At 48.9% G+C, this 24,837-nt stretch overlaps 1 protein-coding gene across 2 annotated transcripts in view; it reads right to left on the bottom strand.

The window, feature by feature from the left end:
* Positions 1–245: 245 nt before the first annotated feature.
* LOC143764769 (netrin-1-like) overlaps positions 246–24,837 on the bottom strand; it is a 555,816-nt gene continuing 531,224 nt past the window's right edge. For both annotated transcript variants that reach the window (XM_077250713.1, XM_077250714.1), the window contains exon 7: positions 246–1,142. In XM_077250713.1, the coding sequence (XP_077106828.1) occupies positions 814–1,142 (329 nt within the window). In that variant the 3' untranslated portion in view covers positions 246–813. The remainder of the gene's footprint in view (positions 1,143–24,837) is intronic.

The following is a 24,837-nucleotide window of genomic DNA, read 5'->3' as shown; positions in this document are numbered from 1 at the left end:
TTGTTTCCGTGCGACTCTGTGAAGTAACAGAGTTTGCTTAAACTGCCATATAGTGCCGTCATTTGCTAGCAGCAGGTTCCTCCACGGTGGACCCCGGGCTGCGAACGCACCAATAAAAACATCTATATTTAATCAGTGCGTTCCGCTAGCCCTAACAATGCCTGATGAAGAGATCTGAGTAGTCTCGAAAGCTTACAATTTGTTACCATTTTTTCAGTTAGCCATTAAAAGGTATCAACCACTGAGGACTCTCAATTCTAAATATTTTTCTATAATAAAAGCTAGATTTTTTGTCTTTCAGAGCGGATTAGGAACAAATATACAGCATGTTAGAATGCTGTATATGTCAGGTAAAAGGTGCTGTATGTATTATATAGAGTGAAAATCTGGTGAAAGGTTCCCTTTAAGATCTATGGTCAGACACAGACATTTTAAATGAAAGGGGGTGTTACCAGTGTGAGACATAATGACTGACAGTCTGCTCTCTTGATTTATAGTGGTATGTTTTTGAAAGGAAAGATTTAATTATAGAAAGACAATTAGATATATACATTATCACACAAAGTATAATATGTATTTCAAACAGCAAAGAATATACAAGCAGCACAGTTTTTCTACAAACATAATGAAAAATATTTTTCACCTTAAGACTATATGCATTAATCTGCTGCTGAATTTTCCAGTAACCAAGTATTGCAATATAGAGGTAGCAATAATTACAGTTAGCAGACCATCATTATTGTTTCAGTCTAAATGAAATGTTGTTTTGAGACAATTTGTACTAATTATCATTTGATGCTCTAAAAATATTACTCATCCCGCCCAGCATTTTCCACGCCGATCTTGTTGCTGAAATCTTCTTAGTTTATGCGCCCAAACATCACGCCATGGAAGAGTAAGGCTATTTTTATCTAAGATTAACCTTGCAGGGTCTGGAGACTCCTCATCATTTCCAATAATCAGGTAAGACTTGCCCACTTGCACCCGTAGGCAGTCACATGCTAAATCTTGATCTGGAACCCAAAGAGGTTGATCACCACGACGAATTGGCACCCTTCTCTGCCTGTATACAGTAAGAACCGAAGCTGTGAACTGCCACCATTCCCCAGATTTTTCCATGGACAAAAACTGCGCTCGCAGAACTGTAAATAGAAAGATGAAAAATTAATATATATGGAAAACCCACTGCTTTAAAAGCAAGATTCTACACACATTAAACTTAGATTTATCAATTAACAAAATGCATGGCGTTAAGGCGGCAATTTGCATTTTACTAATATTAGACAAACAAGATGTTTGGAATTCTTTAGCTGAATATTAGAGATAAGCAGATTATTAGAATTTTAAATGTGACTTTGCTGAATTAAAAAAAAAACGATTTTCAACCTGTGAAATTGTGGAAATTCGACACAGAGTCGATCCTCGGGGATTTGATCCACTTAGATATCCTATGTTCTCAAGGCAGATAGGCTTCTACCAGAGTTGTCTGGCAGTGGGAAATTTCCTTCTCCTGATTGAGAGCAAATGCTTGTTCAGAAAAATAAACCTACACAAGTATAGTGATGTTGGAAGAATCAGCTGTCATTTAAGAGAGCATTAGGTAAAAAGTTATTAAATGTGTATACTAACCTTTAAGACAAAACATTTTTATTTGGAGACCATAGATATACTTGAATGCATATTTAGCGATCTACATCTTTTCCCTTTTGAAGATCCATTAACCTCCTGTTTTCTACTTATACAAATCAAGTAACCTCCTATTTATCCATCTATTGCCCAGATTTTAGTGTTTATGTACCAGATTGCCTCTCCTGTTCTCTTTTGTCACTGCTATTACATGCACTTTACTACTTTGTCTGTAATTTAACTTAGTAAAGTAAAAACCATGCAAAAATAAAGGAAGCAGACATCTAAATGAAAGAGCTGACATTTATATGTTCAAAAATAATCAAACTTTTTGGGTCCAAGGCCAAAGGTTGTGTAGTTCAATTTATCTAAACACTCTATCATGTTGATCTAGCAGGAAATTTGATTATACTGCTCACCTCCAATTGTTTAACTTTCCTTGAGTCAACACAGGTTGAAGTAGAAAGGTTAAATACTTAAAGCCTTAAAGCTTTATGGTCTAGTCATTTTTATTAAATAGTTTTGAAAAAAAAAATATTGAACTATGTTTTGTAATGAATGCATATTTTTTTTAAGTGTGCTGTTTTGTAAACCTGATGAATCACGTAAGTACTGCTTCACAATGCCCCATTTAGCTTTAGATATTTATTACGGTACTTATTTCCACATGACTGGAAAAATAATAATAGCTCAAAATAATGTTTTGAAGTAAATGAAAATCTTTAGACTTATTAACTCATTTTTATGGTCATTTTATTAAAGAGGAAATAAACTATAATTGACATTTTTTTTATTTTTATTTTTTAATAAAACACGTATTGGTTATAGCACTGCAGGGGGTTTCTAAAGCACAATCATGTAGGTTAATTTCCTTGGTTTGTTCAGTACCTGGGAATTTAAACATTTTTGTTTATACTAGTAATTTATAGTTTTGGTACCTATTGTGCTGTATGTGATGAAGTTTCCTGAAACACATTACAGTATAAGAACATCTATAATATAACGCTGGGAGCGTCACTCTGTCCGAAGCCTTTATAGACTGCGCAGGCGTGACGCTCCTAGCGTTATATTATAGCCAGTGCCAGAAAAAAAAATGGCGCCGGAAAGCGCGGACTGCCGGAAGCAGGGGGACATTTATGATCCGTGGGGACACCGTGGACATGATTGTGCCCTGATGATGCTGTGGCAGTTCATGCCACAGCAATTTGTTACTTACGCCACCTGATTCCTTTCCGACGCCATTTTCTTGGTCCTCCTGCTGCCGGGATCGGCGCCTGCACAGTCCACGCTTTCCAGCGCCATTTTCTTGAAGACACACTGCAGTGTGTCTTCAAGAAAATGGCGCGGGAAAGTGCGGACTGCGCAGGCGCCGATCCCGGCAGCAGGAGGACCAAGAAAATGGCAGCGGAAAGGAATCAGGTAGCGTGTGCACAGGATCCCTCAGCACCGCCACTCACAGCCGCCCCCACTCAGCACCGCCATGCACAGCCGCCCGCACTCAGGACCACCACGCACAGCCGCCCGCACTCAGCACAGTCACGCACAGCCGCCCGCATTCAGCACAGCTGCCCGCACTCAGCACAGCCAAGCACAGCCGCCCGCACTCAGCACAGCCACGCACAGCCGCCCGCACTCAGCACAGCCAAGCACAGCCGCCCGCACTCAGCACAGCCATGCACAGCCGCCCGCACTCAGCACAGCTGCCCGCACTCAGCACTGCCACGCACAGCCGCCCGCACTCAGCACAGCCGCCCGCACTCAGCACAGCCGTCCGCACTCAGCACAGCCGCCCGCACTCAGCACAGCCACGCACTGCCGCCCGCACTCAGCACAGCCACGCACAGCCGCCCGCACTCAGCACAGCCATGCACAGCCGCCCGCACTCAGCACAGCCGCCCGCACTCAGCACCTCCACGCACAGCCACCTGCGCTCAGCACCGCCACGCACAGCCACCCGCACTCAGCACAGCCATGCACAGCCGCCCGCACTCAGCACAGCCACGCACAGCCACCCGCACTCAGCACAGCCACGTACAGCACCTGCACTCAGCACCGCCACGCACAGCCACCCACACTCAGCACAGCCGCCCGAACTCAGCACAGCCGCCCGTACTCAGCACAGCCACCCGCACTCAGCACAGCCACGCACAGCCGCCCGCACTCAGCACAGCCACGCACAGCCGACCGCACTCAGCACAGCCACGCACAGCCGCCCACACTCAGCACAGCCACGCACAGCTGCCCATACTCAGCACAGCCATGCACAGCCGCCCGCACTCAGCACAGCCGCCCACACTCAGCACAGCCACCCGCACTCAGCACAGCCGCCCACACTCAGCACAGCCGCCCGCATTCAGCACAGCCACGCACAGCCGCCCGCACTCAGCACAGCCGCCCGCACTCAGCACAGCCACGCACAGCCGCCCGCACTCAGCACAGCCGCACTCGGGCAGTAGAGCCGGAGAGAGAAAGATGAGAGCAACATATGGCAGAATGGAAACAGGAACAGGCAGAATGGGTGCAGCACATTACAACAGAATGGGGGCACAGGATGGGAGCAGCACATGACAGAATGGGAGCGCAGGATGGGTGCAGCACATGACAGAATGATTGCACATGATGGGAACAGCACATGACAGAATGGGGGTGCACACATGACAGGATGGGGGTGCAGGATGGGAGCACATGACTGGAAGGGGCGCAGGATGGGAGCATATGACAATGGGAGCAGCACATGACAGAATAGGGGCACAGGATGGGAGCAGCACATGACAGAATGGGGGCACACACATGACAGGATGGGGGTGTAGGATGGAGCAGCATATGACAGGATGGGGGCGCAGGATGGGAGCACATGACAGGATGGGGACGCAGGATACAGCAGCACATGATAGGATGGGGGCGCAGGATGGGGGTGCAGGATGGGAGCACATGACAGGATAGGGACGCAGGATGGAGCAGCACATGATAGGATGGGGGCGCAGGATGGAACAGCACATGACAGGATGGGGATGCAGGATGGGAGCACATGACAGGATGGGGATGCAGGATAGAGCAGCACATGACAGGATGGGGGCGCAGGATGGGAGCACATGACAGGATGGGGATGCCGGATGGAGTAGCACATGACAGGATGGGAGAGCAAGATGGGAGCAGCACATACCAGGATGGAGACCATATACCAATATAAATGCTCGCCACCCGGGCGTAGAACGGGTTCAATAGCTAGTTAGGTATAATGTTGTAAAACATTAATTAAATATACTATATGTTCGCCTTCAAGAAAGGAACATTTAACTAATTATAAGACTCTAAACTGGGTCTAAACTATCATAAAATATAAAAATATGCATTTATATTTCCAATGTGTTTCCTATTTTAGCATAATTGTCACACATGACAATAGTAGACATGACCACTATGGGGTTGATTAGTCTTTTGATCCCATATCCTGGACTGGTTATAAAAAATACAGGGGAACCCATGTTATCTGTGTGTCATCAGTGTGCACGTGTGCGGGACATTTTGCGGCCCATTACTCTGCTAAAAAATGAACATGTCAGTGAGTTTTTCCCATGGTCACACGGTCCATGGAAACACACTGACATGTGTGCAGATGCATCCACTTGAAAGGATCTACCTATGTGAGTGTCTCTGGTACGTGTGAAAACTGCCACCACACGTGCCAGAGAAAGAACCTTTATGTAGGATGTAACCCCTATAAAAATTGCAGCTTTAGTGTTCTAGTTGCTGCATCTGTTGTACAGAAACTTACATTTACTCAAATATGCTAACTCTGTTTCTAAAAATGATATACACCATGTTCCAAATTATTATGCAAATGACTTTTTCTCTGAATTTCCTAAATGGTCGGTGCAAATGACAGTCAGTCTAATAAAAGTCATCACCTGTTAGATTATACATCGAATTTTATTGAAGAAACCTCCCAATGATAACAGCATTAAAAGCTCAAAATGCACTGTGCCAAATCATTAGGCACAGTAGAATTTCTAAACATTTCGCATAGTTGCATAGTTATTGAGGTTGAAGGAAGACTTTAAGTCCATCTAGTTCAACCCATAGCCTAACCTAACATGCCCTAACATGTTGATCCAGAGGAAGGCAAAAAAACCCCATGTGGCAAGGAGTAACTCCACCATGGGGAAAAAAATTCCTTCCCGACTCCACATACGGCAATCAGACTAGTTCCCTGGATCAACGCCTTATCAAGGAATCTAGTGTATATACCCTGTAATATTATACTTTTCCAGAAAGGTATCCAGTCCCCTCTTAAATTTAATTAATGAATCACTCATTACAACATCATACGGCAGAGAGTTCCATAGTCTCACTGCTCTTACAGTAAAGAATCCGCGTCTGTTATTATGCTTAAACCTTCTTTCCTCCAGACGTAGAGGATGCCCCCTTGTCCCTGTCTCAGGTCTATGATTAAAAAGATCATCAGAAAGGTCTTTGTACTGTCCCCTCATATATTTATACATTAAAATAAGATCACCCCTTAGTCTTCGTTTTTCCAAACTAAATAGCCCCAAGTGTAATAACCTATCTTGGTATTGCAGACCCCCCAGTCCTCTAATAACCTTGGTCGCTCTTCTCTGCACCCGCTCTAGTTCAGCTATGTCTTTCTTATACACCGGAGACCAGAACTGTGCACAGTATTCTAAGTGTGGTCGAACTAGTGACTTGAATAGAGGTAAAATTATGTTCTCCTCATGAGCATCTATGCCTCTTTTAATACATCCCATTATTTTATTTGCCTTTGTAGCAGCTGCCTGACACTGGCCACTGAATATGAGTCTGTCATCCACCCATACACCCAGGTCTTTTTCATTGATGGTTTTGCCCAGAGTTTTAGAATTAAGCACATAGTTATACATCTTATTACTTCTACCCAAGTGCATGACCTTACATTTATCCCCATTAAAACTCATTTGCCATTTATCAGCCCAAGCTTCTAGTTTACATAAATCATCCTGTAATATAAAATTGTCCTCCCCTGTATTGATTACCCTACAGAGTTTAGTGTCATCTGCAAATATTGAAATTCTACTCTGAATGCCCCCTACAAGGTCATTAATAAATATGTTAAAAAGAAGAGGGCCCAATACTGACCCCTGTGGTACCCCACTGCTAACCGCGACCCAGTCCGAGTGTGCTCCATTAATAACCACCCTTTGTTTCCTATCCCTGAGCCAGCTCTCAACCCACTTACACATATTTTCCCCTATCCCCATTACTCTCATTTTATGTATCAACCTTTTGTGTGGCACCGTATCAAAAGCTTTGGAAAAGTCCATATACACTACGTCCACTGGGTTCCCTTGGTCCAGTCCGGAACTTACCTCTTCATAGAAGCTGATCAAATTAGTCTGACATGAGCGGTCCCTAGTAAACCCATGCTGATACTGGGTCATGAGGTTATTCCTCTTCAGATACTCCAGTATAGCATCCCTTAGAATGCCCTCCAGGATTTTACCCACAGTAGAGGTTAAACTTACTGGCCTATAATTACCGAGTTCAGTTTTTGCCCCTTTTTTGAATATTGGCACCACATTTGCTATACGCCACTCCTGTGGTACAGACCCTGTTATTATGGACTCTTTAAAGATTAAAAATAATGGTCTATCAATGACTGTACTTAGTTCCTGCAGTACTCGGGGGTGTATCCCATCCGGGCCCGGAGATTTGTCAATTTTAGTAATTTTTAGACGCCGCTGTACTTCCTGCTGGGTTAAGCAGTTGACATTTAATGGGGAATTTTTATCACTAGTCATATTGGCTGCCATGGGATTTTCGTTTGTAAATACTGATGAAAAAAAGTCATTTAGCAGATTGGCTTTTTCCTCATCCTCATCCACCATTTCACCCAGACTATTTTTAAGGGGGCCAACACTGTCATTTTTTAGTTTCTTACTATTTATATAGTTAAAGAATATTTTGGGATTATTTTTACTCTCTCTGGCAATGAGTCTCTCTGTCTCAATCTTTGCTGCCTTGATTTGCTGTTTACAGAATTTATTTAATCTTTTGTATTTATTTAATGCCTCCTCACTACCTACTTCCTTTAATTTTAATTGATATATTTTAAAGAACTGAAAATGCTAATTTTTGGTATTTGCAGCATTAGGAGGTCACATTCTCTGAACAAAAAAGCTATTTAACTCCAAAACATCCTAACAGGCCAAGTTACATGTTAACATAGGAATCCTTCTTTAATATCACCTTCACAATTCTTTCATCCATTGAAATTGTGAGTAGTGTTGAGCATTCCGATACCGCAAGTATCGGGTATCGGCCGATACTTGCGGTATCGGAATTCCGATACCGAGATCCGATACTTGCCGCATATCGGATACCGGAATCGGAAGTTCCCAGGATTCAAACTGCACGAATTCAGCCAATGAGGAATGATTCCAAGTGTGGGCACATCCTGTTCAGCATGGTGGGCATGTAACTACTGGCAAGGCTGTGATTGGCTGCTGAAATGATGTCATGATGCACTATAAAAAACGCTGCCGCCCTTTCTGGCTCACTCTGCTGTGAATTCAGTTAGTGACAGGACGCTGTGTTCTGACTGAGGGCCAGTTGAGATAGCGATTTGCTTCTTTGTGCTTTTCCCAGGCTAATTTAGCAACCGCTGTGTGTTCACCTTGCTTTTGCCTTGCAGCGCTGTTTTCACAGCGATCTGCAAGGTCTCTGTGTGTGTGTGAGTGCAGCCCACTCTCTAGTCTGTGTGCAGCCATAGCTGGTTGTATTCAGGTCAGGGTGGTTCACTGCCTCATACTGTTCTATCCTTTCCATTGTCCTTTTTTGCAAGTAGTGCAGGCTGCTGCACATTTTTTTCAAAAAATTCCTATTAGTGACTTTCCACCCGTATCCAGCTAAATTGTGGAAAAACACTACATAGGATAACCTAGAGTAGTTTTTTTGGGCCTTGCAGCGCCATTTACGGCTGTCTGCATGGTCTCCGTGTGAGTGCAGCTCGCCCTGTAGTCTGTGTGTAGCCACAGCCGGTTGTATCCAGCTCAGGGTGGTTCACTGACTCATACAGTTCTATCCATTCCATTGTCCTTTTTTGCAAATAGTGCAGCCCGCTGCAAATTTTTTCAAATAATTCCTATTAGTGGCTTTCCTCCCGTATCCAGCTAAATTGTGGAAAAACACTACATAGGATAACGTAGAGGAGGTTTTTGGGGCCTTGCAGCGCCGTTTAGGGCTGTCTGCACGGTCTCCGTGTGAGTGCAGCTCGCCCTGTAGTCTGTGTGCAGCCACAGCCGGTTGTATCCAGCTCAGGGTGGTTCACTGACTCATACAGTTCTATCCATTCCATTGTCCTTTTTTGCTAATAGTGCAGCCCGCTGCACATTTTTTCAAATAATTCCTATTAGTGGCTTTCCACCCGTATCCAGCTAAATTGTGGAAAAACACTACATAGGATAACCTAGAGGAGGTTTTTGGGGCCTTGCAGCGCCGTTTACGGCTGTCTGCACGGTCTCCGTGTGAGTGCAGCTCGCCCTGTAGTCTGTGTGCAGCCACAGCCAGTTGTATCCAGCTCAGGGTGGTTCACTGACTCATACAGTTCTATCCATTATATTGTCCTTTTTTGCAAATAGTGCAGCCCGCTGCACATTTTTTCAAATAATTCCTATTAGTGGCTTTCCACCCGTATCCAGCTAAATTGTGGAAAAACACTACATAGGATAACGTAGAGGAGGTTTTTGGGGCCTTGCAGCGCCGTTTACGGCTGTCTGCACGGTCTCCGTGTGAGTGCAGCTCGCCCTGTAGTCTGTGTGCAGCCACAGCCGGTTTTATCCAACTCAGGGTGGTTCACTGACTCATACAGTTCTATCCATTCCATTGTCCTTTTTTGCTAATAGTGCAGCCCGCTGCACATTTTTTCAAATAATTCCTATTAGTGGCTTTCCACCCGTATCCAGCTAAATTGTGGAAAAACACTACATAAGATAACGTAGAGGAGGTTTTTGGGGCCTTGCAGCACCATTTATGGCTGCCTGCACGGTCTCCGTGTGAGTGCAGCTCTCCCTGTTGTCAGTTCAGCCCCCAAAAAATAAATAAATAATAAAGTTCACCAAACACACCACTTTACAGTTGTGTAGGCCACATTAGCTCATATTAAAGTCTAGTCCACACTTTAGAAAATTAGTGTTTCTTATACCTGTTAGGAGCTGTTCAGGAATAAGCACAATAAGCCGTTAGTACTTTTCTGCTTATCTTTATCAGTCAACCAAGATGAAGAAGGCAGGGAGTAAGGCACGTGGGCGTGGGCGCGGAGCAGGGAGAGTACGTGGGGATTCTGTGCCTGCTGCGGGCCCCGGTGACTCATCATCACCCAGTTTCAGCAGGGAACAGTCCTTCATGTGCAGCTTTGTCGGAGAGCGCCGTACACCGCTGCTGCGTGAAGACCAAATTGAAGCCGTTGTCGGATGGATGGCAGCTAATGCATCGACTTCAATTAGTGCCACATCCTCTCAGACACAGAGCACTGGAGAGCAGCCATCTGTCTCTTCACCACCTGCCAAATTGCCCAGGCAGACAGAGAGCCCAGGACAGGAGCCGTCTCTACTTCTGTTCTCTGAATCTCTTGGCTTGGAAACAGGGGGCCAGCCAAGCAGCATTGGAGAAATGGAAGCAGAGGCAGTGTGCAGTGATGCCCAACAGCTTTTTCTCTCTGAGTCTGAAGAGGCGGGTGGGCTAGTGCCTCCGGTCACCACACCGCAGAATGCATCCGCTGATGACACTCAGGTGCCACTTTCTGGTGCGTGCTCTGCTGCTGAGACTACCCAGCAGGAGCAGTTGGTGGCAGAGGGTAGTGTAGATGATGAGGTCCTTGACCCATCGTGGCGTGAGGGACAGGAAGGTGGTGAGAGCAGCTCTGAGGAAGAGATTCCCCGAACGGGCCAAAGAGGGAGAGGGAGGGGGAAGACTGCGGATCCTGTAGCCTCCACTTTGGCACCCGTTAGGAGCATGTCTCTTCCAACAGCCAAAAAGGGCGCTCCCAAGACTTGCAGTGCCTGGTCCTTTTTTGACACAGTTGCAGATGACATTTGCTATGTCAAATGCAAGGTGTGTCATCACAAAGTCAAAAGAGGGAGAAATGTCAGCAACCTCAATACCTCCAACATGTGGAAACATGTGCGGACCAGGCACACGGCGGAGTTACAGAAACACACTGAAGAGCTAGGCCAACCAACAGCGGCAGCTACCACCTCTTCAGCTCGTGTTGCCTCTTCCTCCAGCTCACACACAGCTGGTTCGGCTTCCTCCCAGGATCGCCATGGAAGAACCTCTGGCACTGTTGTCCAGAGACCCACTGTAATTCCACCCGCAGCACCACGTTCCCAGTCATCCTCACACTCCCAGCCCAGTCTACAGCCATTGGTAGTATAGGCGTGGGAGAAAAGGCGGCCTTTCTCGGCAAACCACCCACGAGCACAGGCTCTGACTGCAGGCATTGCCAAACTTCTGTCACTGGAAATGCTGTAATTCAGGCTGGTGGAGACTGACAGCTTCCGTGACTTGATGTCATTGGCAGTCCCACAGTACAATGTGCCCAGCCGCTTTTATTTCAGCAGGCAAGCCGTCCCTGCCCTGCACAAGCATGTGGAGGGACACATAAAACACGCGCTACTGAACGCCGTCAGTAGCAAGGTCCACCTCACCACCGATGCGTGGACCAGTCAACATGAACAGGGGCAATACCTTTCCCTCACTGCCCATTGGGTTAATGTTGTTGAGCCGGGTACAGATCGTGCGAGTGGCGCAGGACGTGTCCTGCCCACTCCAAGGATTGCAGGAATCCAGTCTGTACGCATTGACTCCTCCTCTTACACAAGTTCCTCAGAATCATCGCTGCAGAAGCCGTCACAGTCCACCTCCACATGGACCCGTGAATGTTTACCTGTTACGACCGACATGAGCACAGCCGTGGCCAAACGTCAACAGGCTGTCTTGAAATTAATTTCTTTGGGGAATCGAAGCCACACAGCGCAGGAGCTCTGGAATGCCATCAAGCAGGAGAGCGATGTGTGGTTTGTGGCAGCGAATCTTCAGCCAGGCATGGTAGTGTGTGATAATGGCCGAAATCTGGTGGCAGCTCTGGGCCTCGGCAACCTCACTCACATCCCATGTCTGGCACATGTGCTCAACTTGGTCGTGCAGAGTTTTTTGAGGGACTATCCAGATCTTGATGCACTGCTGCACAAGGTCCGCCTAGAGTGTGCTCACTTGCGGCGTTCCAGCACAGCAAAATTGCGCATTGCGGCTCTGCAGCGCCGATTCCGCCTTCCGGAACATCGCATCATATGTGACCTACCTACCAGGTGGTATTCCACGTTACATATGTTGGAGCGGTTGTGTGAGCAGCAGCAAGCAGTAATGGAGTACCAGCTGCATCAGGCGCACTCCGCGCCATTCAGACTTCACAACCACAGAGTGGGCCACTATGAAGGACGTCTGCCAGGTTTTGCGTCCCTTCGATTATTCCACGTGGATGGTGAGTGCAGATGATGCACTAGTCAGCATGACTGTCCCCCTTATCTGCCTGCTTGAAAAATCACTGCAAGCGCTAAGGGATGATGTTGTGGAAGAGGTGGAGGATGAGGATTCACCATTTCCATCATCTTCTGGACAGTCAGCGCCACATGGTTCCTCACAAACGCGTAGGCAGGGGACACTTTGTGAGGAGGATGAGGAGGAGTCAATGGAGGAGGAAGACATCCGTCCAGAGGAGGGAGTTACACAATTGTCCAGTAGTCAGTGTGTACAGCGAGGGTGGGGTGATGACGAGCGGGCAGAGATCACGCCTCAAGCAGGGGACAGCGTTTCTTGGCCAGTTGGCTGTCTGCAGCACATGGTTGATTACATGCTGCAGAGCCTGAGAAACGACCGCCGCATCGCCCACATTCTCAACATGTCTGATTATTGGGTGTTCACCCTCCTCGATCCTCGCTACCGGGACAACGTAGAAAGCCTCATCACACCGTTGAACCGGGAGCGTAAAATGCGGGAGTACCAAGACACACTGGTGAATTCCATCATCTTCTCCAGTCCAACTGAGAGAAGTGCTGCTAGTGCTTTACAAAGCAGCTCAGTGCGTCCAGGCAGTGGAGGAGGCTCTGCACAAAGAGGGAGCAGAAGCAGTGCCTCTGCCCAAGGCAAGACCAGTATGGCCCAACTGTGGCACAGTTTTGTGTGCCCGCCACAAATGTCTACACCATCACAGACGGCTCCAGTCAGCAGGAGGCAACGGTTCTGTCAGATGGTGACAGACTACATGTCTTGCCCTCTTGCTGTACTCCCAGACGGCTCTTCCCCTTTCAAGTTTTGGGTCTCTAAGCTGGATAAATGGCCCGAGCTAAGCCAGTATGCATTGGAGGTGCTGGCTTGCCCTGCGGCTAGTGTATTATCGGAACACGTCTTTAGTGCTGCAGGTGGTGTACTAACTGACCGTCGCATGCGACTATCCTCCGATAACGTTGACCGGCTTACTTTCCTGAAAATGAACCAGGCCTGGATCACGCAGGAATTTGCCACTCCTCTTCCTGATTAAAAAATTGGGTGACTGTCTACAGTATCCAGGTCTCCTGTTGTGTTCATCTTTCTACCACCTGAACTGTAATTCCTGGGCTCCAACACCACCAGTTGAGGCTCAGAAGTGCCGTCTGCACAGTCAAAACATACGACCCAGTGTTATTGGGTGTCAGTAACGTCAGCTGATCCCCAGCTGTGTAGCCGGCAATGTGTCCTGCGACCGCCACGCTGACACAACAACTGAAATGTAAGGGAACCTGTCCCCCCCCAGGCGTTTGTTACTGAAATAGCCACCTTGTGCAGCAGTTATGCTGCACAAGGAAAAGGTAACTATTTTTGTTTAGCTCCTTGCACACGCAGAACTTAACACTTTTAAAGTGTGTCCACTGATACCGTAAAACCATCCCAGAGGTGGGACTTTCCTTTGTAATGTGACGCAGCACACCCGTCATTCCTACCCCCTTGGCGACGTGCGCCGCCTCCTCCGCGTTGTTTAATTCTGTCCCGGAGCCAGCGCTGCTATGTTATCCCTTGGCCAGGCACACTTTGCGGTGCCCGTCTTCTGACATAATTTGGTGTCAGGCTGGCTGCGCCTGAGCAGCCGCGCTAGACGAGATCCCGCCTCGCAGTGTCTTCTGATTTAATCGCACTGCGGGCCTGTGATCCATGGACATGCGCAGTGCATATCTTCACCTCCGCCTCTCACTCATCTCCCTCCACCTTCTTCAGACTGTGCACCATCAGCTGATCCCTAATAGCATGCCACGGCCGTGACACCGCACAGTCTGAAGAAGCCGGAGGGAGGGGAGTGAGAGGCGAGGATATGCACTGCGCATGGCCACGGATCCCAGGCCCACGGTGGGATTACATTAGACGACACTGCGAGGCAGGATCTCGGCCAGCGCGGCCGCACAGGCGCAGCCAGCCTGACACAAAATGATGTCAGAAGATGGGCAGCGCTAAGTGTGCCTGGCCAAGGGATAACATAACAGCGCAGGCTCCGGGACAGAATCAAACAACGCTGAGGAGGCGGAGCACGGCGCCAAGGGGGTAGGAATGATGGTTGGGCTGCGTCACATTACAAAGGAAAATCCCACCTCCGGGATGGTTTTACGGTATCAGTGGATACACTTTATGTGTTTAGTTCTGTGTTTGCAAGGAGCATAATGAAAAGAGCCACCTTTTCCTTTGGCATCCTTTGTGATGCAAAAGATGGCTCTTTCAGCTACAAACGCCTTTTGGGGTGGGGGTTAAAGGTTCCCTTTCGACTTGCTCCAATCAGGCTTCGGCCTAAATGGTGTTCCTCTGCACCTCCTGCTGTCCCTGGGCTCCAACACCGCTAGTTGGTGCCTGGAAGTGCTGTCCGCACAGTCAACAGTCGCTCCTCTGTTATAGGGGTTCAGTAACGTCAGCTGCTCCCCTGCTGTGTGTGCTGCAATACCTCCTATCTGCTCCTCCTGCTGTCCCTGGGCTCCAACACCGCTAGTTGTTGTCTGGAAGTGCTGTCCGCACAGTCAACAGTCGCTCCTCTGTTATAGGGGTTCAGTAACGTCAGCTGCTCCCCTGCTGTGTGTGCTGCAATACCTCCTATCTGCTCCTCCTGCTGTCCCTGGGCTCCAACACCGCTAGTTGTTGTCTGGAAGTGCTGTCCGCACAGTCAACAGTCGCTCCTCTGTTATAGGGGTTCAGTAACGTCAGCTGCTTCCCTGCTGTGTGTGCTGCAATACCTCCTATCTGCTCCTCCTGCTGTCCCTGGGCTCCAACACCGCTATTTCGTGCCTGGAAGTGCTGTCCGCACAGTCAACAGTCGCTCCTCTGTTATAGGGGTTCAGTAACGTCAGCTGCTCCCCTGCTGTGTGTGCTGCAATATCTCCTATCTGCTCCTCCTGCTGTCCCTGGGCTCCAACACCGCTAGTTGCTGTCTGGAAGTGCTGTCCGCACAGTCAACAGTCGCTTCTCTGATATAGGGGTTCAGTAACGTCAGCTGCTCCCCTGCTGTGTGTGCTGCAATACCTCCTATCTGCTCCTCCTGCTGTCCCTGGGCTCCAACACCGCTAGTTGGTGCCTGGAAGTGCTGTCCGCACAGTGAACAGTTGCTCCTCTTTTATAGGGGTTCAGTAACGTCAGCTGCTCCCCTGCTGTGTGTGCTGCAATACCTCCTATCTGCTCCTCCTGCTGTCCCTGGGCTCTAACACCGCCAGTTGGTGCCTGGAAGTGCTGGATGCACAGTTAACACTTGCTGCCGTGTTATAGGGGTTCAGTAACATCAGCTGCTCCCCTGCTGTGTGTGCTGCAATACCTCCTATCTGTTCCTCCTGCTGTCCCTGGGCTCCAACACCGCTAGTTGGTGCCTGGAAGTGCTGTCCGCACAGTCAACAGTCGCTCCTCTGTTATAGGGGTTCAGTGTTGTGTATCCGCTTTTTGGGCTCCCCTGGTGGTTGCTGGTGGTACTGGTGACTTGTTTGCACTTTGCTTCTTCTGTTCACCTGCTTCCATCAGTGTTTGGGAGTTTCCTATTTAGCCTTGCTCTCCAGTCATTTCCTTGCCGGTCATCATTGTAACCAGAGCCTTCGGTTGCATGTTCCTGCTACTAGTCTGCTGATCAGCTAAGTGGACTTTGTCCTTTTGTTTTGTATCTTTTGTCCAGTTTGCAGTTTTTGTAATTCTCTGTAGCTGGAAGCTCTTGCGGGCTGAAATTGCCACTCCTGTGTCATGAGTTGACACAGGAGTCTTAAAGTAATTTCAGGATGGTTTTTGAAAGGGTTTTCAGTTGACCGTGAAGTCCTCTTTTGTATCCTTCTGCTATCTAGTAAGTGGACCTCTCTTTGCTAAATCTACTTTCATACTGTGTATGTCTTTTCCTCTTAATTCACCGTTATTACATGTGGGGGGCTGCTATCATCTTTTGGGGTATTTCCCTAGAGGTAAGCCAGGTCTGTTTCTTTCTCTACCAGGCGTAGTTAGTCCTCCGGCTGGCGCGTGGCATATAGGAAGCCGTAGGTATGCTCCCTGGCTACTGTTAGTTGTGTGGTAGATTTAGCTCACGGTCAACTCGAGTTTCCATCACTCGAGAGCTCGTTCGTTACTTATGTGTTTTTACGTTCCCTTGCCATTGGGAACCATGACAGTTCAGTAACGTCAGCTGCTCCCCTGCTGTGTGTGCTGCAATACCTCCTATTTGCTCCTCCTGCTGTCCCTGGGCTCCAACACCGCTAGTTGGTGCCTGGAAGTGCTGTCCGCACAGTCAACAGTCGCTCCTATGTTATAGGGGTTCAGTAACGTCAGCTGCTCCCCTGCTGTGTGTGCTGCAATACCTCCTATCTGATCCTCCTGCTGTCCCTGGGCTCCAACACTGCTGGTCGCTGCCCGGAAGTGCTGTTTGCACAGAGCCAAACACCTCGCCAATGTGTTATTGGGGTTCAGTAACGTCAGCTGCTCCCCTGCTGTGTATCCGGCAACGTGTCATGCGACCGCCACGCTGGCACAACTAACAGACATTTACATGCCTCCAGTGCAGGCTTCGGCCTACACTCTGCTCCTCCGGCTGTCCCTGGGCTCCAACACTGCTGGTTGCTGCCCGGATGTGCTGTTTGCACAGAGCCAAACACCTCGCCAATGTGTTAGTGGGGTTCAGTAACGTCAGCTGCTCCCCTGCTGTGTATCCGGCAATGTGTCATGCGACCGCCACGCTGGCACAACTCAAATTTAAGGGAACCTGCCACCCCCACCCCCCAGGCGTTTGTTACTGAAAGAGCCACCTTGTGCAGCAGTAATGCTGCAGAAGGAAAAGGTGGCTCTTTTAATTATGCTCCTTTCAAAGGCTGAACTAGACACTTATGAAATGTGTCCCCTCACACCGTTAAACCGTCCCGGAGGTGGGACTTTCCTTTGTAATGTGACGCAGCCCAGCCGTCATTCCTACCCCCTTAGCGCCATGCGCCGCCTCCTCAGCGTTGTTTGATTCTGTCCCGGAGCCTGCGCTGTTATGTTATCCCTTGGCCAGGCACACTTAGCGCTGGCCATCTTCTGACATAATTTGGTGTCAGGCTGGCTGCGCCTGTGCAGCCGCGCTGGACGAGATCCGGCCTCGCAGTGTCTTCTGATTTAATCACACTGCGGGCCTGGGATCCATGGGCATGCGCAGTGCATATCTTCACCTCCGCCTCTCACTCATCTCCCTCCACCTTCTTCAGACTGGGCGCCGTCAGCTGATCCCTAATAGCATGCCACGGCCGTGACACCGCACAGTCTGAAGAAGCCGGAGGGAGGGGAGTGAGAGGCGAGGATATGCACTGCGCATGGCCACGGATCCCAGGCCCACGGTGGGATTACATTAGACGACACTGCGAGGCAGGATCTCGGCCAGCGCGGCCGCACAGGCGCAGCCAGCCTGACACAAAATGATGTCAGAAGATGGGCAGCGCTAAGTGTGCCTGGCCAAGGGATAACATAACAGCGCAGGCTCCGGCACAGAATCAAACAACGCTGAGGAGGCGGCGCACGGCGCCAAGGGGGTAGGAATGACGGCTGGGCTGCGTCACATTACAAAGGAAAGTCCCACCTCCGGGATGGTTTAACGGTGTGAGGGGACACATTTAATAAGTGTCTAGTTCAGCCTTTGAAAGGAGCATAATTAAAAGAGCCACCTTTTCCTTTTGCATCATTAGTGCTGTACAAGATGGCTCTTACAGCAACAAACGCCTGGGGTGGGGGGTTAAAGGTTCCCTTTCAACTTGCTACCAGTGCAGGCTTCGGCCTACACTCTGCTCCTCCTGCTGACCCCGGGCTCTAACACCGCCAGTTGGCGCCCGGAAGTGCTAGCTGCACAGAGAAAAACACCAGCCAATGTGTCAGTGGGGTTCAGCAACGCCAGCTGATCCCCTGCTGTGTAGCCGGCATCGTGTCCTGCAAACGCCATGCAGACACAACAGACCTAAAACTGCCTCCAGTGCAGGCTTTGGCCTACACCCTGCTCCCTCTCCTCCTGCTGTCCCTGGGCTCTAACACCGCCAGTTGGTGCCTGGAAGTGCTGGAGGCACAGTTAACACTTGCTGCCGTGTTATTGGGGTTCAGTAACGTCAGCTGCTCCCCTGCTGTGTGTGCTGCAATACCTCCTATCTGCTCCTCCTGCTGTCCCTGGGCTCTAACACCACTAGTTGGTGCCTGGAAGTGCTGTCCGCACAGTCAACAGTCGCTCCTCTGTTATTGGGGTTCAGTAACATCAGCTGCTCCCCTGCTGTGTGTGCTGCAATACCTCCTATCTGATCCTCCTACTGACCCTGAGCTCTAACACCGCCAGTTGGCACCCGGAAGTGCTAGCTGAACAGAGCAAAACACCCGCCACTCTGTCAGTGGGGTTCAGCACCGCCAGCTGTTCCCCTGCTGTGTAGCTGGCAATGTGTCCTGCAAAAGCCACGCAGACACAAAGCTGCCGCCAGTGCAGGCTTCGGCCTACACTCTGCTCCCTCTCCTCCTGCTGACCCTGGGCTCTAACACCGCCAGTTGGCGCCCGGAAGTGCTAGCTGCACAGAGCAAAACACCCGCAACTCTGTCAGTGGGGTTCAGCACTGCCAGCTGTTCCCCTGCTGTGTAGCTGGCAACAAGTCCTGCAAAAGCCACGCAGACACAAAGCTGCCGCCAGTGCAGGCTTTGGCCTACACTCTGCTCCTCTCCTCCTGCTGACCCTGGGCTCTAACACCGCCAGTTGGTGCCCAAAAGTGCTAGCTGCACAGAGAAAAACACCAGCCAATGTGTCAGTGGGGTTCAGCACCGCCAGCTGTTCCCCTGCTGTGTAGCCGCCAACATGTCCTGCAAAAGCCACGCAGACACAAGAACTGAAATTGAAGGGAACCTGCCCCCGCCAGGCGTTTGTATGTATTACAGCCACCTTGTACAGCAGTCATGCTGAATTTGTGCAAGGTGGCTCATAAACTTATTCTCCTTGCACACGTGGAACTGAACACGTCTAAAATGTGTCCCCTGAGACCATTAAAACGTCCCTCAGGTGTGACTTTCCTTTGTAATGACACGCAGCAACCCCGTTGGTAGCGCTGCCCGTCTTCTCACATCATTGTTTGGCTGGCTGCGCCTCTGCGGCAGCCCTGCCCGACACAACGCCCCTCGGTGTCTTATTTATTTTGACTGCGAGGGTGTGATTGATGGGCATGAGCAGTGCATATGTTCGCCTGCCACTCATCTCCTTCTGCCTTCTTCAGACTGAGCGGCCTCATGGCCGTGGCATGCGATAAGGGATCAGCTGACGCCGCACAGTCTGAAGCAGGTGTAAGGACCCGAGTGAGAGGCGAACATATGTACTGCGCAAGGCCATGAATCCCAGCCCCGCAGTGTGAAACAATGTAAAGACACTGCTGGGCTGGGATTCATGGGCATCGTGAACCGCACCAGCCGACATCAAGTGATGTCAGAGGACGGACAGCGCATGGCCAAGGGATAACTCAACAGCGCAGACTCCTGTACAGCAAAATGCGAAGCTCAGGAGGCCGCGCCAAGCACCAAGGTGGTATTTTTGCCAGCTGTGCTGCATCTCATTAAGAAGGGAACTCCCTCCTCCAAGACAGTTTTGACTGTATAAGGGCCTAAATGTGGTACGTGTTTCATTCAGCGTGTGCAAGGAACAAAATTAAAAGAGCAACCTTTGACTTGGGCAGCATTACTGCTGCCCAAGGTGTGGCTCTTCTAGTTTGTAACACCTGAGGGGGGGTTAAAGGTTACCTTTAAAATTGGTTCAATTAGGCTTCGGCCTACACTCTGCTCCCTCTCCTCCTGCTGACCCTGGGCTCTAACACCGCCAGTTGGCACCCGGAAGTGCTAGCTGCACAGAGAAAAACACCAGATAATGTGTCAGTGGGGTTCAGCACCGCCAGCTGTTCCCCTGCTGTGTAGCCGGCAACGTGTCCTGCAAAAGCCACGCAGACACAAGAACTGAAATTGAAGGGAACCTGTCCCCGCCAGACATTTGTATGTATTACAGCCACCTTGTACAGCAGTCATGCTGAATTTGTGCAAGGTGGCTCATAAACTTATTCTCCTTGCACACGTGGAACTGAACACATCTAAAATGTGTCCCCTGAGACCATTAAAACGTCCCTCAGGTGTGACTTTCCTTTGTAATGACACGCAGCAACCCCGTTGGTAGCGCTGCCTGTTTTCTCACATCATTGTTTGGCTGGCTGCGCCTCTGCGGCAGCCCTGCCCGACACAACGCCCCTCGGAGTCTAATTTCTTTAGACTGCGAGGGTGTGATTGATGGGCATGAGCAGTAAATATCTTCGCCTGTTGTCACTCATCTCCTTCCGCCTTTTTCAGACTGTACGGCTTCATGGCCGTGGCATGCGATAAAAGATCAGCTGACGCCGCACAGTCTGAAGCAGGTGTAATGACACGAGTGTGAGAGGCAAACATATTGACTGCGCAAGGCCATGAATCCCAGCCCCGCAGTGTGAACTGCGGGGCTGGTATTCATGGGCATCGCGAACCGCACCGGCCGACATTAAATGATGTCAGAAGATGGGCAGCGCTAACAGCGCATGGCCAAGGGATAACACGACAGTGCAGACTCCTGTACAGCAAATAACGACGCTCTGGAGGCTGCACTCAGCACCAAGGTGGCATTTTTGACAGCTGTGCTGCGTCTCATTACGAAAGGAACTCCCGCCTCCAAGACAGTTTGACTGTATAAGGGCCTAAATGTTGTACGTGTTTCATTCAGCGTGTGCAAGGAACAAAATTAAAAGAGCAACCTTTGACTTGGGCAGCATTACTGCTGCCCAAGGTGTGGCTCTTCTAGTTTGTAAAACCTGAGGGGGGGTTAAAGGTTACCTTTAAAATTGGTTCAATTAGGCTTCGGCCTACACTCTGCTCCTCCCGCAGAGCCTGGGCTCTAACACCGCCAGTTGGTGCCCGGAAGTGCTGGCTGCACAGAGAAAAACACCCGCCAATGTGTCAGTGGGGTTCCGCAACGCCAGCTGTTCCCCTGCTGTGTAGCCGGCATCGTGTCCTGCAAATGCCACGCAGACACAACAGACCTCCAAATGCCTCCAGTGCAGGCTTCGGCCTACACTCTGCTCCCCCTGCTGACCCTTTGCTCCAACCCCACTAGTTGGGGCTGTAAGAAGACAAGCTTGAATAGGTCCCCATCCTGGTTCCAGTACCGTCAGCTGGTTCCGGGCAGAGCCTTTGGCTTAGGTGCCTCCCTCTGGGTATCCGAGTTCCACCAACGTCAGGTGGTCCTTGGTAGTGCTCACAGGCACGGGTACCTCCTGCTTAGTAACCGGGTTCCAGTAACGTCAGCTGGTCCTCGGTAGTTCCATTGGCTCTTGGACCTTCGGCTACCCATCCGGGTTCCAGTACCGTCAGCTGGTTCTCGGCAGTGTCTTTTGCTCTTGTACCTTCTGCTCCCCATCCTGGTTCCAGTACCATCAGCTGGTTCCAGGCAGAGCCTTTGGCTTAGGTGCCTCTCTCTGGGTATCCAAGTTCCACCAATGTCAGGTGGTCCTTGGTAGTGCTTTCAGGCACGGGTACCTCCTGCTTAGTAACCGGGTTCCAGTAACGTCAGCTGGTCCTCGGTAGTTCCATTGGCTCTTGGACCTTCGGCTACCCATCCGGGTTCCAGTACCGTCAGCTGGTTCTCGGCAGTGTCTTTTGCTCTTGTACCTTCTGCTCCCCATCCTGGTTCCAGTACCGTCAACTGGTTCCAGGCAGAGCCTTTGGCTTAGGTGCCTCCCTCTGGGTATCCGAGTTCCACCAATGTCAGGTGGTCCTTGGTAGTGCTTTCAGGCATGGGTACCTCCTGCTTAGTAACCGGGTTCCAGTAACGTCAGCTGGTCCTCGGTAGTTCCATTGGCTCTTGGACCTTCGGGTAGCCATCCGAGTTCCAGTTCCACCAGCTGTTTCTCGTCATTTTCTCAGCCTTCTTGTACCTTCTGCTACATTTCCAAGTTCAAGACCTTAAAGACGATGACCCGGAAGACCACCCCTAAGATGACGACGACACCAGAGACGACAACCACTGAGATGATGACGACCCTGGAGGCGATGACCCTGAAGACCACCCCGATGATGACAACCCTGGAGACGACGACGACATGGGAGACCGAGAAGCAGAAGAACAAGAGGCTGCAGAACAAAGAGCAGAAGAACATTAAGCATAACACTAAATATCAGAGCAAAAGATATTATCTAAATTCTAAGCAGAAGAAGACTAAGCAGTATATGGGGGTGAGTCCGTTCCTCCTCGTGGTGCCCCTGAATAATGCCTGATGCTGCAGGCCAAACTGAACGCGGACAAATGTAACTCTTTTGTGACAGGCAGAACGGAAGGTGTAATCTTCAAACTTTTATAGATAACAACTACGGGAATGCCTGTCACAAATAAGAATATGATGAAGAAGTTGAATATGAAGAAGAATAATAGTTAAATAAAAAGAATATGAACAATGTAACAAGAAAAATTATAGGTAGAAGATGAAGAAGAAGATGAATAAGGTGAAGAAGAAGTTGATGTCAAAGATGCTGATGATGATGAAGAAAAAAGTGTGGGAGAAGTAAAAAAGAGGGTGAAGGGCGTGGAAGTAGTAAAACATCAATATCTGACAAAATAAAAAAAATCTTAACATAGTCAATATCTTTGTAACTCCGAATGTCTTAAAAAAAAATTAAAATTCCTGCTATTCTATTTGATTGGGCTAAACCTCTATGCCTTTAATGTCTCTGCCACCTCCCTCAATACATCCTACATTATTCTTAGTTGTTTTCCTTCATGTAGAATGAACCTACAAGGAAAGAAAGGGTTTATTTTAATTCCGATATTTTCGTCCCATTGACTTGCATTGGGATCGGGTATCGGTATCGGCGAGATCCGATATTTTGCCGGTATCGGCCGATACTTTCCGATACCGATACTTTCCGATATTGGAAGGTATCGCTCAACACTACTTGTGAGTTTTTGGAGAGTTTCTGCTTGTATTTCTTTGCATGAAGTCAGAATAGCCTCCCAGAGCTGCTGCTTTGATTTGAACTGCCTCCCACCCTCATATATATATTTTGCTTGATGATACTCCAAAAGTTCTCTATAGGGTTGAAGTCAGGGGAAGATGGTGGCCACACCATGAGTTTATCTCCTTTTATGCCCATATCAGTCAATGACTCAGAGGTATTCTTTGCAGCATGAGATGATTTTGCTCCTGAAGGCACGTTTCTGCTTTTTATATCATGGAAGAAAGTTGTTAGTCAGAAACTCTATATACTTTGCAGAGGTCATTTTCACACCGTCAGGAACTTTAAAGGGCCCTACCAGCTGTTTCCCCATGATTCTGGCCCAAAACATGACTCCTTCACCTCCTTGCTGAAATTGCAGCTTTGTTGGGACATGGTGGCCATCCACCAACCATCCACTACTTCATCCATCTGGACCATCCAAGGTTGCTCGACACTCATCAGTAAACAAGACTGTTTGAAAATTAGTCTTCAAGTATGTCTGGGCCCACTGCAACCATTTCTGCTTGTGAACACTGTTTAAGGGTGGCCGAATAGTAGGCTTATGAACCACAGCAAGCCTTTGAAGGATCCTACACCTTGAAGTTCGAGGGACTCCAGAGGCAGCAGCAGCTTCAAATATCTGTTTGCTGGTTTGTAATGGTATTTTAGCAGCTGCTCTCTTAATCCGATGAACTTGCCTGGCAGGAACCTTCCTCATTCTGCCTTTATCAGCACGTCTATGCTCAGAATCAGCCACAAATCTCTTAACAGTATGATGATCACGCTAAAGTTTTCGGGAAATATCTAATGCTTTCATCCCTTGACCAAGGCATTGCACTATTGGATGCTTTCCGGCAGCAGAGAGATCCTTTTTCTTTCCCATGTTACTTAAAAAATGTGGCCTGCTTAATAATGTGGCACATCATTTTTAAGTAGTTTTCCTTTAATTAGAATCACCTGGAAAGCTAATTATCACATGTGTTTAAGATTGATTTCAGTGATCCATTGCGCCCTGAGACACAATACCATCCATGAGTTTATTTGAAAAACAAAACAAATCTTTATGACACTTAAATCCAATTTGCACGTGTTTCCGGTCGTCAGATGCTCGGCATGCATGGATGTGATGGAGGGGGACGGCGCGGGGCCAGGCCTTAATGGCGGCGGACTACTATATATATACCAGTTCATGCCCACATTGTTTATGCGCCCCCTGAGGAAGGTAACCAACCGAAACGCACGTCGGGGTGGATCGGGGTCCCTGCGATTACCTGTCATCTGTCTAAGGTGATGTGCTCATTATTGCTGCTTTATATGTGACTCCTGCATCTATTTTTCATTAGCCACTTTGGGGTTGTTGATGTGTGATTGTTTGTCAGGAGGGATTAAGTTGCCCTGTTCTTTATGGGTGATTTGTCTTGCTGCTATACATTGCTTATGGCACTTTATACGGTCACCGTTATGATTGCACTATGGGGACTGCCGTACCTTGGGCTTCAAACATGTTGATGACGCCCTATGTCATCTTTTGGCCCTTCTTGGCATCATTTGTCTGGTTATTTTATATTTTTGTATATGTTCTGTTTGTGTTTATACAATAAAATTTGGCTGCTTTGGATTCTATGACTGCCTGCTGTTCTCTTG

This window comes from Ranitomeya variabilis, chromosome 4, assembly GCF_051348905.1.
Source record: "Ranitomeya variabilis isolate aRanVar5 chromosome 4, aRanVar5.hap1, whole genome shotgun sequence".
Lineage (NCBI taxonomy): Eukaryota > Metazoa > Chordata > Amphibia > Anura > Dendrobatidae > Ranitomeya > Ranitomeya variabilis.
The sequence above is the reverse complement of the archived record's forward strand: the minus strand, read 5'-3'. Positions and strand labels throughout refer to the sequence as shown.